Source organism: Monodelphis domestica, chromosome 4, assembly GCF_027887165.1.
Source record: "Monodelphis domestica isolate mMonDom1 chromosome 4, mMonDom1.pri, whole genome shotgun sequence".
Classification (NCBI taxonomy): Eukaryota; Metazoa; Chordata; class Mammalia; order Didelphimorphia; family Didelphidae; genus Monodelphis; species Monodelphis domestica.
The window spans coordinates 298,679,918-298,707,788 of record NC_077230.1 but is presented as its reverse complement, the minus strand read 5'-3'; the positions used below and the strand labels follow the sequence as shown (position 1 = coordinate 298,707,788).

At 36.2% G+C, this 27,871-nt stretch overlaps 2 protein-coding genes across 3 annotated transcripts in view; one reads left to right on the top strand and one right to left on the bottom strand.

Moving 5' to 3' along the window:
* MTIF3 (mitochondrial translational initiation factor 3) overlaps nucleotides 1–6,468 on the top strand; it is a 14,179-nt gene extending 7,711 nt beyond the window's left edge. For both annotated transcript variants that reach the window (XM_056794706.1, XM_056794708.1), the window contains 2 exons: nucleotides 880–1,034; nucleotides 5,968–6,468. In XM_056794706.1, coding sequence (XP_056650684.1) covers nucleotides 880–1,034; nucleotides 5,968–6,192 — 380 coding nt within the window. In that variant the 3' untranslated portion in view covers nucleotides 6,193–6,468. The remainder of the gene's footprint in view (nucleotides 1–879; nucleotides 1,035–5,967) is intronic.
* GTF3A (general transcription factor IIIA) lies at nucleotides 6,177–27,871 on the bottom strand. The gene is made up of 9 exons (XM_007495256.3): nucleotides 27,548–27,871; nucleotides 20,274–20,374; nucleotides 17,445–17,541; nucleotides 16,056–16,144; nucleotides 14,097–14,170; nucleotides 10,856–10,936; nucleotides 8,528–8,757; nucleotides 6,887–6,946; nucleotides 6,177–6,432 (listed from the first exon to the last, which is right to left on the bottom strand). The coding sequence occupies exons 1-9, from the start codon at nucleotides 27,713–27,715 to the stop codon at nucleotides 6,280–6,282; spliced, it is 1,053 nt and encodes a 350-aa protein (XP_007495318.1). The 5' UTR covers nucleotides 27,716–27,871; the 3' UTR covers nucleotides 6,177–6,279.

The window sequence follows — 27,871 nt, the reverse complement described above, 5'->3', positions numbered from 1 at the left end:
CCGTGGATCTGATACTAAGTATCTATTCTAAAACAGAACACAAGTGTTTTAAAAAGAAAAAAGTAACAATGGATATCAGATTACTGTTATTATGCCCAAGTGGGTTCTTAGTATTATTTGTGTTGTTAAAGTTAAAATATTTACTAAATTATTAAGTGCTTAGAACTATAAAGCATTTTGGAGAGTAAAGTAGACTGAACCTAGAGTTTGGAGATCTGAGTTTAAGTTTTTGCTTTGCTTCTTCTTAGACATATGACCTTGGAATAAACTGCTTAATCTTTCTGATCCAGTTTTCTCATTTGTAAAATCATAACTTATCATTGTTATTTTATGCTCTCTGGTGAAATTATATAAAAGTACTTTGGAAACTAGAAATCACAATAAAAACAAAATGTCATCCTCATTTTCTTCCACCAGAATAGTACTTTAATTCCTTTTTTGTTAATCCTTTATGTACTCATTGAACAGAAGGGCTAAGGAGATAGCAACTAGCAATTTGGATCCCTGGTGTAAAGAAAAGGAATGGGTTGGAAGGGCAAAAGTCCTAGAGGTAACTGGGAATTCTCAAAGACTACGCCAGTAGAGTATAAGCTTTGAATATGGTCTTAGCCTCAGTGTTGTTGCAAGCCTAGCCTCGCTAAGTTTTAAGTTAAACTCAATAGAGGGTTCACTTATCACAGACTTAACTAATATTTTTTTTAAGCATAGCAGCTCATAAGACTGCTAAACCATGGATAATTTGCATTCTGCATTAATGGAGGGAATATTAACAATGCTGAACTTGCAGATCTTTAAAAGTATCATTCTGATAATAATTAGGTAGGGAATCAGTCCTATCTCATTAACAGCAATCTTCTAAATATCACTGTCTTTAACTAGGACCTCCCCAGTTAAAGGAATTAATCTTTTCTTCAAATATTGCACAACATGATTTGAACACCAAAATCAAACAAATTAAACAATGGATTGAAAAAAAATATCAAGTCCAAATTACAGTAAAGAAAGACAAAACAGCAGACCCAGAAGATAATATGGTAAGTAAAATCAGATAGAAACATTTTACTGAACATATTTTGAAAAACTAAGATAAAATTACATGCAATTAAAAGTATCAAAACATTTCATTTTAAAGGTTAGCTGCCAGGTCATTATCTAAATGGTATCATTAGATCATAGATTTAAAGCAAATGAGGGAACAAGGATTGATATCAAAAGGTTATGTAACTTGCTTTGGTGTAGTCAGTAAGCATTTGTGAAGTACCTACTATGTGTCTGGCACTAATCTATACAAAAAAAGGCAAAACCCAGGGCCTGCTCTCAAGGATCTCACAGTCTGAGTCAGAAAACATTCAAACAACTGTGTATAAACAAATAGACCAGATGAATTGGGAATACTAGAAGGAAGGCACAGGCACCAGAACAAAACAAGAAAGACTTCCTGTAGAATTAGCTACACTTAACCAAAATAGGAGTTTAGCTGAAACTTGGAAGGGAGCCAGGGAAGCAAGTAGGTGAAAATGAGTGAGAGGATCCTAGGCCTTTGGGGCAGCCAGAGAAAAATCCTAGAGTCTGGAAATGGCGATGTCATTGAATTACAGAGTTGGGGCAGAGACTAAGATATAAAAAGATTAGGTAGGAGGGCCAAGCTGTGTCTAACAGGATTTTATATTTGATTCTGGAGGTGATAAGGAGGCCATGGAGAGTGCAGAGAGGGAATATTAATTATTAAAACTCTGATGAGTCACATTCGAACGCAAGTCCTCTTTACTCCAAGTCCCACCCTACACCATGTGGCACTATAGTAACTATGCAGGTTTAGAGGTAGGAAGTAAAACATGCCACCTGGCAAGCATGGCTGTCAGATTTCTGGCAATTATCTCCCATCATTTGTAGCCCTCCCTCCCCTCTTCAAAGGAGACTTAACACCAATGTGCAGTCCCAGAATTTGATCATGCTGAGTGAAACAGTTGGGGGTGTCGAGTCTCTGTCATTTCAAGTTCTGTGTGTTCTATCTTTTGGTTACCTGAATTTCATTTTTTAATATCTTTGATTATTCTTAAGGTTTTCACTGGTTAAAAGTTGGTGTAGCTTATTTTATTAATTTGGGCATGTAAAATGATTAATTCAATTTACCCAAGATTTATATCCTGCCCATTTCCAAAAAGGCTTCCATAATTAAACAGCTAAAAGAAGATGGTGATGGACTAAAGTATGAATAATTAAACTAGGAGGAAAGTAGTGTGGGCTAGTAGAATGATTCTTAAATTAGAATTCTATATTTTAACTGTACATTATAATTGTATTACTATTACTAGCTAACACTTCACAAAGACTTATTAATCTAACTACATATTTATTTGAACAAAAGGACTTGGGGGCAACAACAAGCATTCTGGCTTTAAGATCCTTGGTCTTAAGAAAAGTAAATGGGTTAATAGGCAAAACTTGGATTTCATTTTGTCACCTAACCCCTTAGCCCTTTGGTTTCTTCACTTATGCTTTATGTGACAGAAAAATTGTGAAGGTAGTGCCAAATTTGTAATATAAATTCAAAGCCATTTATATGGTGGTAGTAGTCTCTCGGTAACCAAGGATGATGATTGTCTTTGTGCGTTTTTGTGCACAAAGACACTTGTGCATGAAGATTTAAGTGGAAAAGTCGATGCACAGAGACAGTTCCACTCTCTCGGAGTTGGAAGCCTGGGTCTAGTGGCACAAAAAGTCGTTACACCTGGAGACTTCCTCAGCTGCATTGGATGCCCTGTTGTCTTTTGTGCTCCAACATGCCCTAAGCACTCCACAGTGCTTGCTGCATCACCATCTCAGCCTTTGAAACTTCTTGTTGGTTTGCTAGGCATTAAAGAGAGGGCTTCAGAAACTGTCAGATATACTTAAGTCTGGCTAAATCCAGAATTTTCATGACAGGTCTTGTTTTGAGAAAATAAGTATCCTTTGAAGAAGGCTTTACCAAAGAGATAACCTTTGTGAAGCCATGTATTCTGATTTTTAGTTCAGAAATATGGCCACTGAAGAGAAATTATCTGCTTTCTAGAAGCTTACGTTCCAGTAGAGGAAGGTCTTGGGCATCAGACAAAATCGATTCAATGTTTTTAAAAAGTCTGTTAATTAAGCACTTAGTGTGTGCAGTGTGAGTTACAGGCATAGGGAATCTTTTTTAGAAGGAGGAAGGTCTATGTTGAGTCCTGCCCAGAACCTCTCAGTACTCCAGGTAATTGCAACTATAAGTTACAGAGTTGCCAATCTATATCAGTGGAATGATTTTCCTTAATTGGAGCCCTCCCTCCACTCCCCATTAGTTCACAGATACAAAGATAAAATTGTATATGGTTTTTGCTCTTCAAGGACCTTCAGTCTTAGGTGTTTGTTTGCTAAAGGTGGGGTAAGATGGAGCCCTATGGTACAAGGTGAATGTGTAAAATCTATACCAGCTTAGAGCAAGCAGATCATCTAAGGAAGGAAGACTCACAAATGGGAGAGCGTGGCAAAACCTGGCAAAAGCTTCCCGTAAGTGGTGATGTCTGAATGGGGCTTTGAAAGAAAAAAGCTAATCCCACAGCTGGCAATATTGAGGGAAGACTCCATTCCAGAAATTCACATAGCCAGGAAAGGTTAGGATGGGATCCAGGAACAGTGAGTAAAGCAGTGTGACTGAGATATAGCCCGCATTATGGAATGATATAATACTGAAAAAAGCACAATGGAGTGAGTATGTCAGACATTAAACTAGAGATTTTCTATTTTATTTAGTAGGCAATGGAGTTCCCCCAAAGGATTCTGAGTAGAGAACTAACATAAATTGGGGAGGTTCTTTAAGATGATTACTCTGGCAGCAGTGTGAAGGGTAGAGAGAAAACAGACTGGAGTCAGAGAAACTCCTTAGGAGATTATTTCAATAGCACTGGTAAAAATGGAAATGGAAAGGATGGCAACAGGCAGATAAAAGAATCTATAGGAGTAAGAACTGATTGGATGTGGCAACTAATTAGAGGTGCATTGATTGCATAGCAATGACCCAAGGTCTCATGCCATACTGACTAGGAGAAGAGTGGCACCTTCAACAAAGACAGGAAAATTGGGTGGAAAGGCAGGTTTTGAGGGGAAGATCAAATCAGTTTGAGGTATGTACATCCATGTGGAAATATACAAAAGTAATTGGAAATGCAGGATTCGAACATGGAGGAGAAGTTAAAGCAGATCATTGGTATAGTTGGGTGCTATGAGTAGATAAGATTCCTAAGGTAGAGAGGGTCAAATGAAAAGACTTGCGGTCTAAGGATATTGAAGCCAGTTAATTTCAGCAATCCGGATGTGAGGTGACAGGAGCCTAAATCACAGTGGGACAGAAAACAAAAGGATAAAGAATGAAAGGATTGGAGAAGAAAGGGAGGGTGGAGAAGGGGGGAAAAAAGCTCAACTACTACAACCAAGGTTACAAGACTGCGTATGTTAGGATAACTCTAGAACCATTAACCTAGAGAAGTATGGAATAAGCAATCATTTGTTGCAAAAAGATGAGCTTAGTTGTAGAAAGTTTAAATTTGATGTTATAGAAGGATATTCAGGTAAAAAGGTCTAAAAGCCAATATTCCTATTATCAGATTAATTGCTAAGTTTTCCTTAAATTAACTTAGATATATGTAGACAGCCAGAATCAATTGCACAGGCGTGCATATTGCTAGGTCATGTAAGCATTATTTTCGCACACTATCTTTGGTTTGGCCTAGGGTTCTCTGATATTATCAATACATGATTATAAAGGTTATAACTTGGGATTTTTTGATACTTGCTTGAATTTCTTTTTCTAATTATAGTTAATGCTAGTCAGCTAGTTCCTAGCACAGTTCCTTGAACATAGATGGCACTTATGAACTCAATTAGGTCTATGTAGGGTTTCCTCTGGGAACCTCTTCTCAGTTAACCATGTTCTACCTCTCTATGATTAATCTTCACTTCTGTGTCAATGCATGTTATTCATATAGTGGTTTATCTTGCTTAATATTTTAAATTGGCATTTAAAAGTAATTAGGCAAAACATGAAGGATTATGCCATATAAAGCAATTTAAGTAGGAGGTATTTCCACAAGAGTTCAGAATTCATACTATAAAAGCTTAAAATAAAGTCTTTATTGTAGAGTCTTGATATTATATGATTTTATAATGGTACTACCACCTTTTTCTTCTTAAATTTCCCCCATACTTTCCTCATTGACAGGAACACCTCTCAGTAGTTAGTGGAATAAGGAGTGAGTCATCCCCATAAATGTCTCCCTATCTTTTGGAGCCTAAAGGTGTGGGAGAAAAAGATTTGGCAAATACACCACATTTCTTGAAACTTTGTCACATCTCTCAAATCTCTGCCATCCACATGCATTGTCACTCACTCACATCCACCAAAAGGAAATGATTTACAATACTTGCCCATTAGCCTTGTTCAATCTTTGGGCACCACTGGCCCTTATGAAACAGGTTAGAGACTTCTTTAAATCTCTATCAAATCATGTTCCTTACTGTTTTTTTTGCTACTAATGTGGGCCTTCCTAACAATTATTTTGTGATCAACAGCAGTATTTAAAGGCTCCTGGGAATACTTAACTGCTATTTATAAACCATAAGGTCAAGCTGTTCTCTGGGGAAAACAGAGGAAGATAGCTTTAAAGATAAAAGTTTGGTTATAATATTTAAAACATTATTGCCAGTGTTGGTCAGGATAATTTCATGCAGGATATGCCTTGTATTTTAATCTGATCAAAATTACATCTGGATTTTTTAATCTCAGCTTTCTTATACCCAAGCACTGTGATGTAAGGAAAAGAATTGGGCTACATCTGCTATAGAATCACTTGAAACACTTGAAAACTCATATTTTTACAAATGTTTGTGCTAATATGCAACTACATATAAGACAGATCATAACCACATATAAATTTGATTTTGGTTTTTTTTTAGGAGGAGCTTTTTAATAAAATTCTCAAGACTATGCCTGAACTAGCTACTTTCACATCTAAGCCCAAAACTACAAGAGGTGGGAAAGCTGCAACCTGTGTTTTTCGCCACTTGAGCAAAAAGGAAATGGCTGAATATAAGAATATTAAAGAAGAGACTGAAAAAAACAGAGATTCTTTAAATAAGGAAAAGAGTGCTATTACAGAATCAAATATTCTGCAGCAGTGATATTTTAATAAAGAAAAACTTTCAAAGGCAACAGGGGAAATGATTAAAAAAATAAAAATTATTTACATAAATCCATATATCTGATGTTTAGCCAAGGGTTAATGTGGCTACAGTTGAGAGCATGTTTTCTTCAAAACAGTCTGATGATTTGCCACTCTTAGGCAACGTTTCTCTAATTTTGGGAGGAATGTATCCACTAAGACGAGAGGCCAGGCTCCGTTTTCCAGAGAGTCGTTTTACCTTTGGGGATTTAAAATAAAGGCAATCATACATCCATGCAGGTATTTCTTTGATTAAGTTTTATACATCGAAGTGACTTCCTAAAATCTGAATATGTCATGAGATTTTCTTTTTGTACTGTATCTATGATTTCATTGGTGTACATTGGTGTACTGGTACAGCTAGATGGGCAATTCATAGATAACTTAATTTCTCAGTGCTGGGCAACTTGCTAAGATTAAGTCATTTGCCCATGGTTTCATAGCCAGGGGCAGGTCTTGAATCCTAAGTATTCTTGACATCACAGCAGTTATTCACTATATTACTATTTTACCCCACTGTCCCCTCTATATTATAAGCTAAAATCAACATCATTAAATTTAAAGCAAGATATTTTAGATGTCCAACAAAGAAATAAACCTATTTCCTAAGTTCCATGTTAATATGAAATCATACTTCATAAGTTCCAACTTACTTTGATTTTTAATTTTCTCTTGTCAGGATCATGTATAACGGCATGTCTTGTAAGACTTTGCTGCAATGAAAGGGATGAGAAGGAGAAAAGTCAAACTTAATATTTGTTATGTCCAAATTTTGAATCTATTAAAAATGTCATGGTTTTAAAACCTTGAGAAATCTCCTGGGAGTTGAACTATCATTAAAGGTCTGTATCCTTTCCCATGTACCAACTACTCACCCTTTCTGAAAACCAAGTATGAATTTCAAAACTACTCAACCCTGTTCAAACCATTCTTTAGAGGATGGGATTTGGCTATTTCCTGATCAGTAACAATGGAGATACTTAGAATGACAGAATCAGGTCTTGGAAACTACAATCTCCACCCTACTCAGGGTAACAGGATTTAGGAAGGGCTGCAGCAAAGCTCAAGATTTAATTATTTGAGAATATGACCTTCAACAGACATGTGCAAAGGGGACAGACCTCTGGGCGGTCCTGGGTTGAGCTAGAGCCACCATTGGCACAGGGGAGACACAGGAAGTGAGGTAGAGGACAGCTGAGGAGTCTGGGGACTTCCTGTGTGGAGGAAAGGATGTGGTTGGAGGCTGGTTGATTGGAGTGGAGGCCCTGAGACTGTTTCTCCATTTTGGTCACATGAGTGATAGGGACTGATCTCTTTTATTTGCCTTGGCTATAACCTAAGCAGAAGGGGTATTTAAGCCCTATTCCCTTCTCTCCTCTTTCTTTCTTTCTTTCTTTCTTTCTTTCTTTCTTTCTTTCTTTCTTTCTTTCTTTCTTTCTTTCTTTCTTTCTTTCTTTCTTTCTTTCTTTCCTTCCTTCCTTCCTTCCTTCCTTCCTTCCTTCCTTCCTTCCTTCCTTCCTTCCTTCCTTCCTTCCTTCCTTCCTTCCTTCCTTCCTTCCTTCCTTCCTTCCTTCCTTCCTTCCTCTCTCTCCTTTCTTCCTCCTGTTAGTAATTAAACAACTCCATAAAAGGTTGACTGCTGACTTGAGATATATATCAGTCTTTTAATATGATTTCCATATCACATTGTGGCTGACCACACGGGAGTCTAAAGAATTCTCTCAATAAACTTCTGATTTTTCTTGCCTTTTTACTCTACTTTCCCACCACTTAGTCCTTTTTAACATTCATATCAAGTACAGAAGGCCAGTTTCCTATAGCTATCAACTTCTTCCCTGTCCCCTTCATACAAACTCACCACTTCACCAATCCCACCCGGTATTAATTGCTTCCATGAATACATTAAAAGTTCTACAAGAACGTAGCTGTAAAGCTAATGAGCATCATACTTGGTCAATGGTCTAAGGTCAGTTCCAAGCAAAAAAAAAAATGAATGACTACATCTGCATATACCATCTGAACATCACTCTATAGTGCCTGTTTTTCCTATCCCCCTATATAAAATGTTCAGAAAAGATAACCCAAGAGTCAAAGTGACCATACAAATAACAGCATATTCTTCGTGGTAAATGTAATTTCACCATGTGGTCATTATTTAAATTGTTCTGGTTCTGTTCACTTCACTTTGCATCAGTTCATGTAAGTTTTCCTATTAACAGTAAAAGGATTCTATATGCAGAAGTGGTTATCGCTGTATGTTTAGGACCTTGCCATAGGGAAAAATGACAACTTACTTTCATGGCAAATGACTTTCCACAGCCAACATGTTCACAAGTAAATGGACGCTGTTCCTCATGAAAGGAAAGAATATGGCTTTGAAGATTGAACACAGTTGTATATGATCTACCACAGCCTTCTCTTGGACATCTGTACACATCTCGTTCTGGAGCATGAATTTTCTTATGCTGTTTAAGGTAGTCTTTGCGTTTAAATGTTTTCCCACATAGTTCACATGTTATCTCCTCTGGGGGAGAAAGGAGGAAAGAACAAAAGCACAAAACTTAAGTTATGTTATCAATTATTATTTTCCGTGTCATACAGAAATTAGTCCTGAGTTGTAATTTATTCAGAACCTGAACTATGAAGTGTTTAGAATTGACATCATTTGCAAGTAGGGCAATTCAGAGGGGAGAAGGGAATAAACATATTAGTGTGTACCATGAACTTTTACAAATACCTCATCTGAGGGAACCATTACCCAGTTTTCCATGTCAGTAAAAAAGTAAAAAAGATCTTGTCAAAGTTTCTATGGCATATAACCCAAAATCATCCCATTCTACTGCTATGAAGACCTCAACATGGTACCTATCTCTTAAAAGGAAAAGTTAATAAAAGGAAAGCCAGCAATGCCACTCCTTTCCCATCTGACTTTCCAAAACCCTTCTAACAGTGATTACTCCCATTTTGTGTCATCTTCACCTATTTGCTCACTGTGAAGAGAAACTTTTGGGTTATTTTTGACTATATTTTGCTTTTTAATGATTTACTGCTATCATTTTACTATTTAATGATTGGCATTCTTTTATGTTGTGGTTAAATTTACAACTCTTGGGAATTGTTTGTTCATATGCTTTGATTACTTATCTATGGATTCTCTGCTACTTGTTTTGTTAATCCAAGCATTTAACATTATTTGAATTTTTTCTATTTCATTTAGGTTGTTGATTTTAATTGACATATAATTAGGTGAAATTGTTTCTAAAATGCCTTTATTTCTTCAATTGTAATTCTTTTTTATTTTTTACATTTGGAACTTGGTTTTTCCTCTTTAAAATTAGGAAATGGTTTATCTAATTTTATGGCTTATAAATAGCTTGTATTTTTATTAATTTAAAGCTTTTTTATTTTCAGTTTTGTTAATCCCTTTGCTTTTTATAATTTTTATTTTAGTTTTTCACTGTGTTTTCTAAATGTTTCTTCTCTAGCTATTTTTAAGTTGCATACCCAATTCATTGATCTTTTTTTTTTTCTCTGAAGATACTTTTTGACACCATGGATTCAAGTTTTGCCACTTTGCTAATTACTTCTTTTGTGCAAATTCCAAGTTCTGACATTTGTACTTTTCTAGTGTCTTTTTTATGTTTTTAATTTCTTTTATGGAATAACTTCTTGTTTTATATTCTCTTAGGAGTCCACAAGATTCAGTATTTACCAAATGTTGGTTCAATTTCCTTTGTCTTATACTTTCAGAATTTTCTTCCTTTTGAAAATAGTATTGGTTTTAGTCTTTTCTATTATTACTGGCAATCACTTCATGTCTCCTTCCCTCTTTAATATATGCCTAGGACTAGACTGTAGAACTGCCTCAGCTTCCTCCAACATCAGGAAATTTGCTTTTCAACGATGTTGGTCTCTGATGCAAGTAGCTTCTGGGGGGGACAAGAGTAACCCCAATTAGATTTGTTACCTTTCCTTCAGGTTCATTGCAGCCACTTAAACTAACCCTCCTGCCCCAGTTCCATCCCTGGTTCTTATTTTTTTCTTTCTCTGGCTAAGCTGAATCAGTTTCTAACACTTTGTGCAAGGTATTGAAGAGGGCAGAGTAGATATTTTGCGCAGACTCTGCATGCTTTGGGGACCCCCTAACATAGAGGCCATTTTGGATAGAAGAAAGCCCAAATTCTTGTCTCTCATCTACCCTTTGCCACTAGTTTGGCAGTGTTCTTGCTACTTGGTGCATCAGGTTAGGGGGATGGGCAGTAGATACTGACAACATGCAACAGGCTGGGAATCCCTTTGTGAATTTTAGGCACAAGCCAATGATCAATCTGTACACAAATGGACAATGGAAACGGATGGAGGAAGAATGCTGAATAAGCACTGAAGTATTGGTGATTCTTTAGTGTTAATTTATAAGGCTGCTACCTTTTTGGGGATCTTGCTTTCTTGTGCTATGAATTTATCTATATTTTCCCTAACTGGCACTTAATCCTCTTTTGGGTTGACTTTTTTGGAGGAGGAATTTAGTGGGGCCTGGATTAAAAATCAAGTCCACCATCTTCTTGGTCATGTAGGCCAATAGTAACATAATATTAACACGATGCAATATATTATATTATTACCTTTATGGGTTTCCTTCATGTGCTTCAGTAGCTCTGTCCATGTTTTAGCCACAAAAGAACAACCTTTTTGGCATATATATCCTGTTATTTTAAAATGGCATATCGTTAGCATAGTATAGGTGATTTCAATCAATAGATTTACTAAGTTATTAGACAAATGCAAAGATGATATGATACCAATTTTATACTAAAAAAGGAGTTGAAGAGGATGAAACAAGATAAGATCTGATCTGTATCACTGGAAGGCATTCAAATAAGATTACCAATTTAATTTATGTATATACATATATTTACACACATGTGTACATGAATACACACATACAAATACTCTCTGAGAACTTGAGAAACAGCATGCCCCGGAGGCTAGAGAGCAGCTTTGGAGTCACACACTTTTAACTTCTCAACCCCTCAGGCAACTCTCTTAAAATTGTAAATTGCAAAAAAATTACCAATTTTCATTGGTAGACAGAGGCTTCTCAATGGGGAAATCATAGATGTAAACCAAAAAAAAGAAGCACAGGGGAGCAGTTTCACAAAAACAATTAACATCAACCATATCTGATTGATTGTAATATTCTACACCTTTATTCACTCACCTTTGCAATGAAGAGTAGGAGATGTATTTTCTTAGCTCTTCCAGGGGAAAGGATGGAGATTATAATGATACATTCTCACTTTCATTTTTATCATTTCCATTTGTATTATTGTGGTCACATATATTGTTTTCCTGGTTTTGCTCACTTTGCATCAATTTTTGTAAGCTTCCTCATTCTTTTCTGAATTCTTTATATTTATCAATTCTTCTGGAACACTAATACTCCATTATAACCATGTACCACATTTGTTGAGCTATTCCTAAACAGGTGGGCAACCAATTTTTCCTAATATAAAAAATACTACTATAAATACTTTAACATATATAAGACCTTTCTTTCTCTTTGGCATACAAAGAATACAGATACAGAATAATCTTTGTATCAAAAGCTATAAACATTTTAGTTCCTTAAAAAGCATAACACAAATTGCTTTCCAGAATAACTAGATCTATTTGTCACCCCAGCACCATATTGTTGTACTTCTAGTCTAATCTCTCCATAACTTCTCCACAACCCTTCTACCTTTTTCAATTTTCTGAGTATGAAGTAAAATTTTAGTTGTTTGATGTGCATTTCTCTTATTATTAATGATCAGAAGCAATTTTTTTCTATAGCTGTTAATAAGTGACTACTTTTTTATATCTTTTGATCTCATATCCACTAGAGCAAATGGATATGAACCTTGTATATTTTGTTAACTTAAAAATGCTGACCTACCCAGTTTGATTTTCTCATTTTCTAACTCTCATAGGTTTCAAATCTTTTGCTTCAGCATGAGCAAAAGGAGGTTTTTTTGACTTCTCAATGGCACCTAATTCTAATATATGGAGTTAGAAATTCATAAAGCACCATGACTGGATTAGTCTGAAGACACATAGTACCCAGGCTGAGAGTTTCATCAGTTATTGCCAATTAGAAACAAATAGAAAAGATTATAGTCTCCTTTATATTCTTTAAAATATCCTTTAAAAAGTCTGGGGCTTTATTCACAAAGAGTTCAAAGAAAGAAGAAAAATATCTGCATTACGAAAAAAAGTTTACAGCATCTCTTTTTGCTGTAGCAACGAAATGAAAACAAAGGGGGCATCCCACAAATGGGTATTGAGGGAACAACTTATGGTGTATCAATGTAATGGAATATTATTGTACCATAAGGAATAAGGGAAGGGATGGTCCCAGAGAAACCTATGAAGACTCAGATGAACCAATGGTGTAGAGTGAAATGAGAAGGACCAGGAGAACGACTTATACTTGTAACAACACTATAAAGAAAATAGCTAACGGATTTAAGAATTCAGATCAATGCAAAGACCAAGCATAACTCCAAAGGTCTGATGATGAAGCATTCCACCTACATCTTAGCAAAAGAGTAATAGAACTGAAGTACAGAATAAGGCAAATTTCTGAACACAGAAAATTGGTGTTTGTTTTGTTCAACTATGTTTTATTTGTTACAATGATTGTGTTTTTCTTTTTTATTGGGGAGAAGGAACTAGTGATAATGTTAATTGAAAGAAGAAAAGAGTCACTGATGAAATTGTTTAAATGTTTCACAGAAAAGGAAATCAAGACAAATACAAACAGTACATATTTGAAAGTTAAATACTGAATTTATTATCTACCTTTTAAAAAGTCTAGTAAATATCTGCATTTTCTGGTTTTTTTTAATATATAGAAATACTTGCTTTTGGGATGTCTGTTAAATTCAAAATTTAAATAATTAAATGTAAAAGTCCAGGGTTAATAAAACTAGAGGTAGCATGGTGGTATACTATACTCACAAAATACAGGTTAAACTGAAACTTTTTTTGTGGGGGTGGGGGGAATAAGCAGGAAGTCCAAATCTGTGATATCCTTGGTGTATAGGGGCTCTCAGCGAGGAAATATTCCCCAAAATGCAGAATGGCAATTATTTTGCAACCTAGTTTTTAGATAATTCCCATGAAATTAAGTGATTTGTTCATAGTACCAGGATGTGTCAGAACCAAGTCTGGACAGTGTGTCCTGACTTCACTGCTTGTCCCAGTATCCACCATTTCATGTTGCCCCTTACAGTCATTTAGTAATATCAGAAAGCATATCATAAGGACATACAGATATTTTTCAAAATTATATAGTACTTTCCCCCCCACAGCTCAAATTACAGTAATATAAATCTGAATATTTTGTATTTCAAAGAATAGAGTATTTAAAAACAAAAGACATTCTGAAAAATTTGCAGAAAAAAACTTACCTAAAAAAGACAGATGGTATTACCTCCAAAGACCTCTTATTATGAATACAGAATTCCATATACATTGGAAAACAACATATAATATTACAGTATTGATGGATATATTTGGAAAAAATGATACTTAAAATTTAGAGTAACTACACTCAGAAAACATTTAAGGAATATTTGACATGATATATTTAGTAAACAAGGCCTATTTGATATGTATGAGACCTGAAAATGCTTTTCCAAATATCCCATGTCAGAATTAAGTATCAAATCTTTTTTTTTTTTGTTTAAGTATTTTAAGGTCTTCTTTATGAAGATGCAAACAATAATGAAAAATATTGAACATTCTAGAAAACATGCATATTCTCTATAGTATTTGTTGTACAATATAATGTGCCTGCTACAAGGGAAAAACTAAAATTACCTTCATGTATCTTCTCATGTCGTTTTAGATGGCTCGGGGAAGAAAAGTGTTTTCCACAGTCTTTGTTGTTACATCTATGTAATAAACACTGGGTATTACCAGTCCAAATATATATCCACATTTAGTACACAGCTCAAAATTGAAAGATGAGATACAGATTAGTTTGTCTCGATCCTCCTCCAACTAACATCCAAAAGAGAATTCAGGCCTTCTTCTCAAATCATACCCTCTTCCAAATTTTCTTGTTGTTGTACAAGGGAATTACCGTCTTACCCAAGCTCAAAACCTTGTGTCATCCTCAACTCCTCATTTTTACTGACTCCAATATCCAACAATATATCCAGATTGTTGTGAAATATTATCATTTCTCCCTTCCTATCTGTCTTAGATGTCCTCAATAGCCTTCTAAATGGTATCTCTACTTCAACTCTCTCCTCACACTCCAATCTATCCTCCACTTAGCTACCAAAATAATTTTCCTAAAACATAGGTCTCCCATATTCCCCTGCTCCTACGAGCTTCAATGATTCATTTTCTCCAAGATCAATTATAATAGTAATTAAATATCATTTGTATAGAACTTGAAGGTTTGCAAAATGCTTTCCACGTTATCTTGTTTGTTCCTCCATTACACAGATGAGGAAACTAAAGAAGAGAGAGGGTGAGTTGCCTATGAAAACATGGCAAGGAAGTATCTGGGGCAGGATCCAAACTTAAATCTTTAGGAATTCATGTCCAATCCTCTATCCAGTATGCCATTTAGATACCTAGTCCTCCATTTGGCTATTTGCGACATGGCCCCTTCCTACCTTACATTTTACTTGCTTTCTACACACTCACTTTGTTCTAGCTCTCCTGGTCTACTTGCTGTTCCTTCCATGTGATATTCCATCTTCTCTCTCTGTGCTTCTTGTACTTGCATCCCTCTTTCTTATACTCCCTTTTAACCCCTAGACACACTGACCTTGAAAAACTGAATTAAAATCTTATGAAATCCTAATACCACTCAAATTCAAATGACTTGGCTGAAGAATCTTATGACAAGACTAATCCAAGACTATTATTGGGGGGAAATAATTTACCTTATGTTCTATTCTTGGCTGACTTTGTGATCACACATGACAAGGAAATGTCATTGTACTCCTGCTTCCTGTATGTAAGTGAAAAACACACCTGGCTAAAACAAAGGTAATCTGCTAAGTGTATTCATGGAATCAAGGCCCTCCAGGGGTTATTTCTTCTCCCAGATGTGGAGGTGCACAGGCCACTTAGGACAGCTCTAGTCTACTTCCAAATGATGCCAGAGTTGTAAATTTCTCTGGGAAACATGGGTAACAGACACTTCAGTCTGAGGTACAACCATAAAAAAAGCAGGGTGGAGCTGCTTCAGCAAAGGCATCAAGGAAAACATGAATTGAAGAGGCAGTGTGGCAAGCAGAGGCAAGCTATAATAACAACAGCTGCAGCCACAAGCCAAAGGACCCTCTCTGCATGTGCAGAATGTGGAAAGGAGGGCTGGCTGAAGATCAGTCTTTCCAGCCACACCTGCTCATGGATAGGGATCACCATTAACAAAGTATGTAATGTGTCATCATCTCCACAGATGGAACTTTCCTTACAAGCCTATCCCAATGTGAAATCATCATTCCACAGGTCTAGCAACCTCTCTCATATGACACTTTATAGTAATTTCCTTTTATTCTTTTTTGAAGGGAGAAGAATTCATCAGCATCATCACATTCCCCTTCATATTTTAATTCAATTAGTTCAATTTAAACAGTCAAACCCTTTTTTTTTTCAATCTAAATCACAGTTCCACTAATGTTCTAATAAGCTACTTAATCCCTTAATTCATTTTTCATTTGGACAAACTTACCTACTTCAAAATGCTTTGAAATATAATTGATGAGGGAGAATAAACCAATCTTTAATGAATTACAAGTACTTTTAAATACCTACTTGAATAGTGGTTCATTAGTATGTTGGCACTGATGGACTTTCAGCTGCTGATGTTTCTTAAAAGACTTGCTACAACCTTCAAAGTCACACTGTTAAGAAAGATGTTAGAATTTTAGAAGTAAAATAGAGAAGGGAAGAATTTATGACCAAAACAAAGATAGAACATTACAAGATGCAAAATTAATAATTTTAATTATATTAAATTTAAAAGGGTTTGTACAAACAAAACCAATGCAACCAAGATTAGATGGGAAACAACAAGGCTGGGAAAAAATTTTTATAACTAATTTCTCTAAGAAAGGTCTCATTTCTCAAATACATAACTAAAGAACATTATAAAAATACAAGTTGTTCTCCAATTGACAAATGGTGAATAAACAGTTTTTAGATGAAGAAATCAAGCTATCAATAATCATATGAAAAAATGTTCTAAACCATTCTTGATTAGAGAAATAAAAATTAAAACAGTTCTGAGGTAGCAATTCATACCTTTCATATTGGCCAATATAACAATAAAGAAAAATGATGAATGTTGGAGGGGATGTGGTAAAATTGGGATGCTAATGTATTGCTTGTGAACTGATCCAACCATTCTGGATGTCTATTTTGAATTGTGTCCAAAGGGATATAAAAAAAAATTCATACCCTTTGATCCAGTAATACCACTACTAGGTCTATATCTCAAAGAGATTTTTAAAAATTTGGAAAGACTTTCTTGTACAAAAATATTTATAGCTGCTCTTTTTGTGGTAGCAAAGGATTGGAAACTAAAGGTATGTTCATCAATTGGGGAGTGGCTGAACAAACTGTGGTATATGATGGTGATGGAATATTATTGTGCTGTAAAGAATGATGAACATGATGATTTAAGAAAAAGTTGGAAAGACCTACATGAACTGATACAGAATCTAGGAAAACAGTGTACATAATAACAGCAATATTGTGGAATGAGCAACTGTGACAGACTTAGCTACTCTCATCAATATAATAATTCAGGACAATTCTGAAGGATTTATGATAAAGAATGTTATCCACCTCCAGAGGAAGAACTGTTGGAGTAAAAATGCAGGTGAAAGCATATGCTTTTTTCACTTGTTTATGTGGGCATATGTTTTAGGGTTTTGATTCATGAACAACATGGGAATACGTTTGGCATGATAATACATGTGTAACCCAGAAAAAAACATTTTACAAGTAAAATCTATCACAAAAAAATCCTAGCCTATAACATAATTCCTTCTAATGATTCATATATAATTGAGGCAATATTTGCTACTTGCTCTATTTAATAATTATTAATTTAATTTGTTTCAAAGTTTTAAAAAGGTCAGAAACTTTTAAAACATTTTAAGAAGTCTGCAAAGTCAGTCATACATAACACATACTTACTAAATATTGTTTTTGTTGATTTTCATGTTTGCGATCAATATGCTTCTTCAAGTTTGATTTTGTGTTGAATTTCTGATCACAGCCAGTAGCTGTACAGCTATAAGAAATCATTAAAAAAGTTTAAAAGAAAAAAAAAGCAGTTTTACTTTCTATCTATCTATCCACCTTTATGTTTTCCTTAAGAAATTACATCCTTTATCAATATGCAATTATGATGTGACAGGTTCTGTAGTAGGTTCTGGAGATACAAAGGACAAAAAAGAAAACAATCCCTAATATCAAGTGCCAAGTGCTAGACTAAATTAAACCCATCAATGCAGATTTTTTGGAGCAAAGCTTTTAAGGAATCACATAGAGAACTATACCTCATTACAAAGTATCAAGATGAATAATGATGTTCAGTATGTGAAATCTCATTTTTTTTAAGTCTCAGCTCATATTAGACAGAGGAATAGCACTTGAGGACTGCCTGCCCTAGAAACACAAACACTCCCCACAATTGAATCAAAAGGAAACTAAGAGATTATGAACTTGATTCTCCTAACTCCAATTGCCTGACCTGCATTTCCCAAGAGACCACCACAAACTTGACTTGAACTAGAATCACAAAGAAAGGAATAACTGCTGTCTTAGGTCAAAACCATGGCTTACCTAGTCCAAAATTCCATAGATTACATAGCAAGGGGCACTAACTCAAGGAACCAAGAAAGGTATTGCAGGTTGTTGGAGATGATGTAGCCTAGTGACTCTTATTTCCACTGGAAATTATGGATCTGTCACCCATGAGCTCATCTACATTTTTTTTTAAAGCTGCATTTTCAATCTCCAGAGGATTTGGCAAGAGATCCCAAAGGGCAATTAAGAATAAAAATGGAACAACAACAAAAAAGAAAAATGGAAAGACCTGCAAATATTTTTATAATTGTTTTTATCATCAAGGACTCTAACATTATGGAAGAGCTTACAAGGGAGGTAGGAAAAAAATTGAAAAAAGTTGCTTAATTCAATCAAGTACATATAAAATAAAAGCTATCTATGGTAGAAGCTACAGAATTGTGAATAAGCAGAAGGATCCGTTAAGTATCTGAAGGAGGTGAAGATATCAAAGATGTAGAAAAATATCTCAGACCTTCATATCAAAAAAAAAAAAGATTCTGAGGAAAAAAGCAGTAACCACTAACCTAGAAGTCTACTTTTCCAGATAAATAAAGTCTTTGACATGAATCTACATAGAAACTGAGGATAGTCTCAAACAGTGTATTAGAAGGGAACAGATTAAATAATATTCTACAATGCTTGGCACATAATTAAGAGCTTAATAAATGCTTTTTGATTCATTATTCATTCATATTCATTCATCTTTACCATCTCATATTTGATTGAAAAATGTAGAGAATGTAAAAACTGTGCTTATTGTCTGCTGGTTGTGACAAAGCATTTGATTGAGAGCAAAATACTACCTTAAAGGTGTTTTCCACTCATATATTAATTCAATATACCTTGAAAGATATAGTAACAGGTTGGAAAGAAGCCTGTTCAATGAGCCTCTGATTGTTAAAGATGCCATTTAGGATAGTCAACAAAAATTTTGCCACCATGATGTAGATTTTCAGTACAGATATGAAGTGCAAGAGGGATTCCTTGTTGATGGAGAGGAGCTATAGATACTCCTATTTGCAGATGACACTGTGATGGTTGTATTGAGCTCCTAAGCACTGAAGAATCCTCTATAAGAGATCTAAACCATTCAAAGAATTTGATATGATCATTCACACAGGAAAGACAAAGATAAAAAACGTCTATTACTCAAGTTGTAACATGTAGTTACATGGTCACTTTATAGACTTTGTCCAGTAGAACATCCATTTTAGATGGAAAGTTTACATGCACAGCTAGCTCAATGATCCCAAAATTAAAAATGAGGATGGTGACTGTAACACCTTTGAGAAACCACAAAGCTCTTTTAATGATGCCACATGTCTTCCAGGAATAATGGCTCATTTTTTAAATATCAATATTCTATTGGTGTTGAATGACTGTGAGACACAAAACACAGTTGTCTTCTTCATAGAAATAAAAATTAATATCACACAGAGGGCAGTGAAGAAGTGCCTTGGGGTTGTAAGAAAGCTCTAATGTATAACCAATGAGAACTCTGAAAAGTAGGAGTAAAAAATGCCATTTAGAAAATGTATGACAGGAAGAAAAGATGGGATGGTCATATGGTCAAAGACAAGTGGCCAGTCTGTGTACAGCTCAGGTATCCTTGTGACATCAGAAGAAAGTGAAGAAGGCTCCTCATAAAGTAGGTGGGCTCCTGGAAGTGAATTTAATGGAGAAAACGAACAAGAATCACACAGGATGAGCAGGTATGAACTAGTTGAAATTTGCATCCTTGGAAGAAATATCTCACCTAATGAGATCACAAATCCATTTAAGCATTTTTAACCTATTTCACTTCTTGGCTGTCAAGAGAGCCTGATATGCCTCATTATAGAATGGAGGTAACTGTACTTGAAGACTGCACCAATGAAGCACGAGCTCTAGCAGGCCCCATCAAGCAGGAAAGGCTTTAAGTACAAGCCTGGGAACATACTAATCTAGAAAAAAAATCATACTGATCCAAAAAATCCTCACACAACCCATTACACAGACACACACATACGTACCCATCATTGTCACTGTTAATTCACATCAGAAAACAAAAATATTGGGAAAATGTATGTTCTTGGGATGTGTAAAATAATAGTAAAATTTTGTCCTACCTGGCTACTCTCAAAAGTCACTAACCTCCTTCCAAAGCCTTTGAAAGATAAGTGTTATACTTACATGAATGGCTTCTCTCCAGTATGTGTCAACACATGTCGATTCAGATGGTAGTCTCTGATAAATGCTTTGCCACAGCCTTCATAATGACAAACAAATGGTCTCTAAAAAAGAAATAAATCATTTTAGTCTTGTCCTTGGCTGTTGTAATCAAGATGCTAACACAGCAAATTTTGGTATCACTTAAGAGTCTTAATGCAAGAGAAGAAAAGGAAGCTAGTAAAATGCTTCTTTATATTCAGAGATTCTTATTCAATCAACAAACATTTGTTGATCACCTGCTTTGTACAAGCCTAAAACAGTACTTTCTGTCCAATATGTAAATATTAGCTTTTCACTGATGACAAAAATGTTCAGCTCTCTTCATTATAAACTATGCCAGTCAAATCTTATTACAAACTCCAAAGCACTACTCAAATCCTCCCACTAAATTAAAATGTAGTCTTGTGAAATACTGGCTTGAAATAAGTGGAATATCAATAGGAACTAGTACATCTTTTGGACAGAGATTTTCAGTATGTTGGTACTAAACTATAAGAAAGCTAACTTATAAAAACATAGTTCTTCACATTCAAAAAATGAGGACACATTAATAATGCAGAGTTAAGTTACATTAAATGCTGAAATTCTTTTCAACATAGGATACTACAACCAAATATAGTAATCCCCCTTGATTAAGAGTCTATCTGTCTACTATTGGTGTGCCAGATCTCCACCCCGCAGCATGATTTAATCTGTAATGGCAAAATCTGTGGTAAACATGCAAGTCCTACCTCATCCCAGACAAGCCCAGTGATTACACTAAAATGAAACATCATGCATACCACACCTGAAAATGCACACAGAAGTACTATTAAAGAGTGAAAATACCATTTGGAAAATGGCAACATGGTATGAATGATAATTATAACTAAGTCCCTAAAGACCCTTATTAGGCCTTGGTATCAGATCAAGATAAAATAAGTTTATTACCCAGGGTGAGCATCCATGGGAAATTTAATAATCTGGATGTTAAAAGTCAACAATGGTTAGGGATGTTCTATAGATGCACTTGTAGGTAATAATATATATTTAAATCCAAATCAACCATCATCAAAAATTGAACTGTCTTTTTTGACTGTTGGTTTTATTAAGGCATATCAATATTTCTCTTTGCCCATATTCAAACAAACACAGATATAAAAAAGTAGTTTTAGAGTCCTAAGAATAATTGAATAGTCTAATATTGACCCTTTCAAATTCACTCTCATCATGTTTTGAATGAACACTAGTGTTATCTCTCATATACAAAAGTCATCCCTTAATTACAAAAATTTCATTTTTCTTTTTTCTGTTCATACATGTTCCTTTTAAGGCCTTTTGAACCACTTCCCTGGTATAAGACTTTATTGCTAATATCCTATCAATCTACTCCCATTTCTTCCCATTGTCTTTAGAAGTTATAATTTTGATTTTTCTGAGTTCATGATGCTCCATAATTTGCAGTTAAACAGCAACATCTAAAGAATATTGGTGCTAATTGTAAAGATTAAATTTAACTCTCCCCTGATTGTGAAGATTAAATTATCTCTCCTGCCCATTTTTAGATTTAATCACCAAAAGTGTAAATATCCCACTTAATCAATGAGTGGGGAGGTCTGTGACCCATGTGTGTGATAGTGGGTGACGAATCAGAATCATTCTGACTAACAGCTGGGCAGTCCTAAGCAAAGCTTTAACTGTGATTGGTAGATGTAAAAGTAGAGGAAGGAATAGGAAGTGAAGAGAAAAAGTCTTTAAAAGAGAGTTACAACTTCCTAGAACTTTGACTTCTTCTGGAGTTCTGAGTTGGAGTTGGAAGCTGATGAAGAATCTGCTGACTGGACCTGAGACCTTTCCTGGTGAGACTGTCCTTGAATCTCCCTTTGGACTGACACATGTTGAGTGAAAAGAGCTTGAATCCTTTCCTGGATTTTCTGAAGAGACTAGCCTCAGGAGAGACCTATCCTCTTGAGAGAGGCTCCCTGCATCCCCAGGGATCAGAGCAAAATACTTAGAGCTTAGGCTAGATATTTTACCCTATCCTTTATCTGATTTTCTAACTTCATTCTTTCAATATTTTGTAAATAAATTGTAAATAAATCTCTTTGGAATTAATATAAATTCCTGGTGACCCTATTCTTAAATAATCCAGTCCAACCTTTTATATATATATATATATATATATATATATATATATATATATATATATATAAAACCCTTTTCTCCCCCTTAACATAATAAACAGACATGGGTTGATGTTTTCTTGGTTTTCTTTTTTTCCCCTCTTTCTATACGAACTTCTCCCTCTCATTATGAACATAGAATTTCCAAGTTGGAAGAGCCTTTGGAATTATCTTGTTCTTTCCATACCAGCACAGGAATGCCCTCTACACTATCACCAACACAGCAACTGATCTAATCTATAACATCCATACACAGAAAATGCCAATGTTGTTTGCTTTAGGCCCCTAACAAGCTATTTTCTTTTTCCACTACCTGAGTAGCTGTTTAAGACAACTACTGTGGGAGAGAGTGTGTGTTAAAACTGAATTAAAACTCTGGTCATTAATTTCCAAAGTTTATTAATATTTACTTGAAATAGAGAGCACAGAGATAGAGGGAGATTATCCCTATTCTAATCTCACCTAATTCTAATCTAATGGGCGCTCCCCTCATGGCTTTCTATATTAGCCACTGCCCTTTCACCGCCATGTCCAAAGGAATAGAGACAACATACTTCCTGGTCTTCCTCTTTTATTCCTTCTCCCCTTCCCTCCCATAGGTAACCTGATCCTTACCAGGTCAATGTGCCTAGGTCACTGTCTTGATCCATGCTGGCATGGTCATGTGATGTAAAGCTATCAAGGGATGCAGGTAAGAGACCCCAGAAATGGCCCTGGGGGAGGGAGGGTTCCTTTCACACAAGTAGCAGGCAGGCTCAGCAAGTAGAGCTTTTTTCTGTCAATGGGTTCAGAATAAAAGACAGGAAAAAGTTGGAAAAGTCAAAAACTTTGGAAACTAATCTCAAGGTAAACTAACTCCCTGTCAGAGTTTTGTCTGCTATTATCCTCATATTCAAAAATATGTTCCCACACGATCTAAAGTCTTAGTTTACTTTGTTACCCAACATGAGGAAGTGTGATAGAGATGAACGTACTTACTTTAGTCAACAAAAATGAGTTCAAATCCTGGCTGTGCAATTTGGAACCATGCCCAAAGGGTCATAAAAACTGAGCATACTCTCTGACCCAGTAATACCATTATTAGGTCTGTATCCCAAAAAGATCAAAGATAGCAGAAAAGGATTTACTTGTACAGATATTTATAGAAGCTTTTTTGTGGCAGCAAAGAACTGGAAACTAAAAGGATGTCCATCAACTTGGAGAATAAATAAGTTGTGGATATGACTGTAATGGAATACTACTGTGCCACGAGAAATGATGAACAGGATGATTAAAAAAAAAAAAACCCTGAAAAGATTTATATGGTGATACAAAGAGAAGTGAGCAGAACCAGGAAATAGCACTAATATATGATGAACAAGTGTGAATGACAACTATTATCTACGGGTCCAAGGCAACATTCCAATCCCAAACTGGGTTACTATTCCCACCATCAGCTTCCTTTATTCCTATTCATATGCTGCTGAATACCACTAGAGGACATCAGACAGCTAACAGATAACTAATAAAATGGTTATCTAATTTCAAATGGTAGGCAGCTAGGTTAGGCACAATAGATAAAGAGTATTGGAGCTGGAGTCAAGAAGACTCATCTTTCCGAGTTCAATTCCAGCCTCTGACACTTAGTAGCTGTGTGACCCTGGGCACATCACTTAACCCTGTTTACCTCAGTTTCATCTGTCAAAAGAGCGGAAGAAAGAAATAGCAAACCACTACTGTATTTTTGCAAAGAAAGCCCCAAATGGGGTTATACAGAACTGGAACAAATGAACAACAACAGAAAGGATAACTCACAGGTTTTCCTTGGAGAGGGAGAGTTGATGTATCTTACTTAATGGCAACAGGAAAACATGATTTTATGAGTCATTTGGTCATTCTGTCTTCATGTATAAAAGTGGGAGTAAGGAGAGCTCGAAGCTTTCTTCTAGCCCTAAATCCTATGATTTCTGCAAAACAGACATACAAAGCTGTCTCCATTTTGCTGCTGAGAAAGTAGAGCCCAGCAGTTTCTGCCGTCACACAGATGTATGTCTGAATCTCTCCTGATTCCAAATAGAGAACTCTCTCCACTCTACCACATTATTTCTCTCTCAGTACAGTACAAGCTTTTCAGTCATGTAGGGGTGTGAAAAGAGAGGGAAAGCCTGGATCGACAACTGAGGGACATTTTTGGTAATGAATATATTGAAAGCATTCCTTTTCATGGAAAGGACTAAATAACTCCCAAGGCCCTTTTTAATTGGAAGTTCTATGATTTCAGTGAAGAGGAAATAACAAAAGCACAGATGAAGAGAACAAAGCAATCAAGAAACCATCAACTCATATTCTGCTGCCTGTTTTATCAAATCCAATGTCCTATAAGTGTTGGCTATATGCCTGTGAATCATGAGCACTGTGAACTGAGAACCAAAATTATAAGTAATTCAAAGTAATTCAAGACAGGCGCTGGATTCCAAAAGAAATTACCAATGATGTCTTTCACCAGAGAAGTGGCCCGGAAGGTATGAAGAATGTGCATGTAAACAGAATAGAAAGTATGCTTCATCAAGAATGAGAAGTACCAGAGGAACAATCTAAGTGGTAGGTATACTGTTACTCTTTAGATATGAAATGAGAGGAAGGCCAAAATCCCAAATTAGAGGATTAATAGAAATGCAGATGAGAAGGAATGGAGAGGTAATGATCTGTTTAAGTGCTGGTAATGTACACACTGAATGGAGTCATTGCCACTGCAATGAATCAAGAGCTCCGTCACGTTTATGAGAGGGTACTATGGACTTGGGGAGAAGGGTACTTTGAAAGTTCCCAATGGTATCTAGTTCATCTGATGAAGAAAGCAACATTAATGCCAAAAAATAAATTTCCCTTATTTCAAAATTTTGTCTATGGCATCTCATCTCTGCACCCAGATGAGGAGGGAATAGAACTTCCTCCTTTTCTTTTCTCCAATATGCAAGGCTTCTTACTCCCAAGAGCCAGAACTAAGACGGGTTCTATTACTCATTCATTGAAATCTGTTAAAACCTGTTAAGTGTAAGAAAATGCAATAGGCCCTATAATAACTACAATTAAATGACATTATGGCTAAAACATAAGGCTTTCATAGGCTAATCTTGGATCTAATCTTGTTTTGAAAACTGTATACCTTAGAGCTATAAACTAGCAAAATATCTTACATATATTTTATTTGTTCCTCAAAACAACTCTGCAAGACAGATACTAATATTATTGCCATTATACAGATGAAAATTGGAGGGTCCAAAAGAGTAAATAAATTGCCAATAGGCACAAGGCTTGGGTGTCCAATGTGACTGAAAATAGGCTTTCCTGATTCTATTTCTACTATTCCAAACACTCTGGCACACTGATTCTTAGGTTACAAGGAATCCTTTCTAAGTCCTGTTTACTTACAAATGTAAGTAACAATTTGGGACACAAATCTTTCTTAAACTGACAAGTACCAATATTGCTTTGTTCCTCAGTTTAAAAAAAAACAACACCAAAACCCTTACCTTCTACTTTAGAACTCATACTGAGTATTGGTTCCAAGGCAGAAGAGTGTTAAGGGATGGGCAGCTGAGGGCGGAGCCCAGTCACACAACTAGGAAGTATCTAAAGCCACATTTAAATCCAGGACTTTCTCATCTCCAGGCCTGGTACTTTATCCACTGAAGTCCCTTATTATATTATTTATATTCCTATATCCAGTTGAGGAACAAAATTTCCAACTTTATTTCTACTAAAAACTCCTATCTAGTCTTGCAATGACTTATCTTCATAACAACCTAGAGTAATAAGTGGTGCATTTTTAAATGAAATAAATATGTATAAAAATACTTTGCAAACCTTAATCTATTTTACAAATATCAGCTATTACTGTAATTATAATTATCTCCATTTTACTGATGAAGACACTGTAGGCATAAGCAACTGATTATCACCTAGATTGTAAAAGCCCCCACTTATTACACCTAGAAACTACTAACCACATTAGTTACTGAGGTATATGTTTAATTTTGGTGAGTAACAAATGAGATCAGAGTATTCTGGGAAAACAGAACTTCAAATCTATCCCTGACAGTGGCCAGATTATGCCATTTCTTTAGGTCTAAGTTTTCTCAGCAGTTAAATAAGGTTAACCCAATTATCTTCAAGGCCCATGGCAGCTTTAAATTCTATAACAGAAGAGGTGGGTAACTCCCCATGACAGAATTTACTGTTACAAGTTAAATGAACCTTCCATGAATTATCAGGCATAGAATTAGAGATCACAGATAGGGCAGGCAACTTAGTAAGTACAAGAGATAAAAGCCCAGGACTGGAAGTCAGGAAGATACATAAACAGAAGAGTTTTTAAAAAATGAAGGTTTGACCTTTGAGGTCCCCTCTAGCTCTAGACCTATGACCTCATGATCCGACATTTAAATTGTGAATATTCATTGGGAGAAGACAAGGGGGAGAAAAATGGATGCAAATACATACATATGTCATACACCAGACTCTTTAAAGCCTTTTTAAAAAAAACCCTTACCCTTCAGTCTTAGAATGAATTGGTGTTGGTTCCAAGGCAGAAAAGCGGTAGGGTAAGACAATGGAGGTTAAGTGACTTGCTCAGGGTCACACAGATGTAAAGTGCTTTAGGCCAAACTTGAACCTCCCACTTCTAAGCCGGTCACTCTATGCACTAAGCCACCTCGCTACCCTCCAATGAAGCGTTTAGTAAGTATTTCACAAGAGCCAGGCACGGCGATACAATAAAGACAGCCCTTGCCCAATCCCATCTTCCTTTCTCTTCCACTTCAAACCAATTGCCTCACTTTTTCCACCCACAATTTCCGCAAAGCAACAAAACCACGAGGTGATCCAAGTCCCTAAGGTAGGGCCACCCTTCTCCAGTCCGGGGTGACTGGCCGGGTCGTGGTAACGTCACAAGGCAAACCAGAAAGCTCCAATCCTCGCGGAGCGGGAGGGGTTCGCCACGCCCCCCCCCCCCCCCCCCGCTCCGGCCAGCTCCGCCAGGGGCGGGGCGAGCCCGCTCAGGTTTCCCTGTTTGTTGTTCCGCGGTTCCTTTACCTCCCCAGTGTGCTTGCACAGGTGTGCGTCCAATTTCCAGGCCTTGTTGTAGGTGGCGCTGCAATCCGGAAACGAGCAAAAGTACTTCTTCCGGACGATAGACAGAGAGGACGAGGAGGCTGTGGCAGGAGCAGCTGGGGACCCGTCGGTCTCCTCACACCCTGCCATGCTTCCCAGCGGAACCTAAGTGCTTCCCGCTCTATCACAAGTCCGGACTTGCAAAGAGAGCCCAAGAAAGTTCCGGGAACGCCGGCGGGGCATGGAACCTATCGTAAGCGACGTTGGGTGACCGCGAGCATGCTGGGAAAGCGAGTCTTTATATAC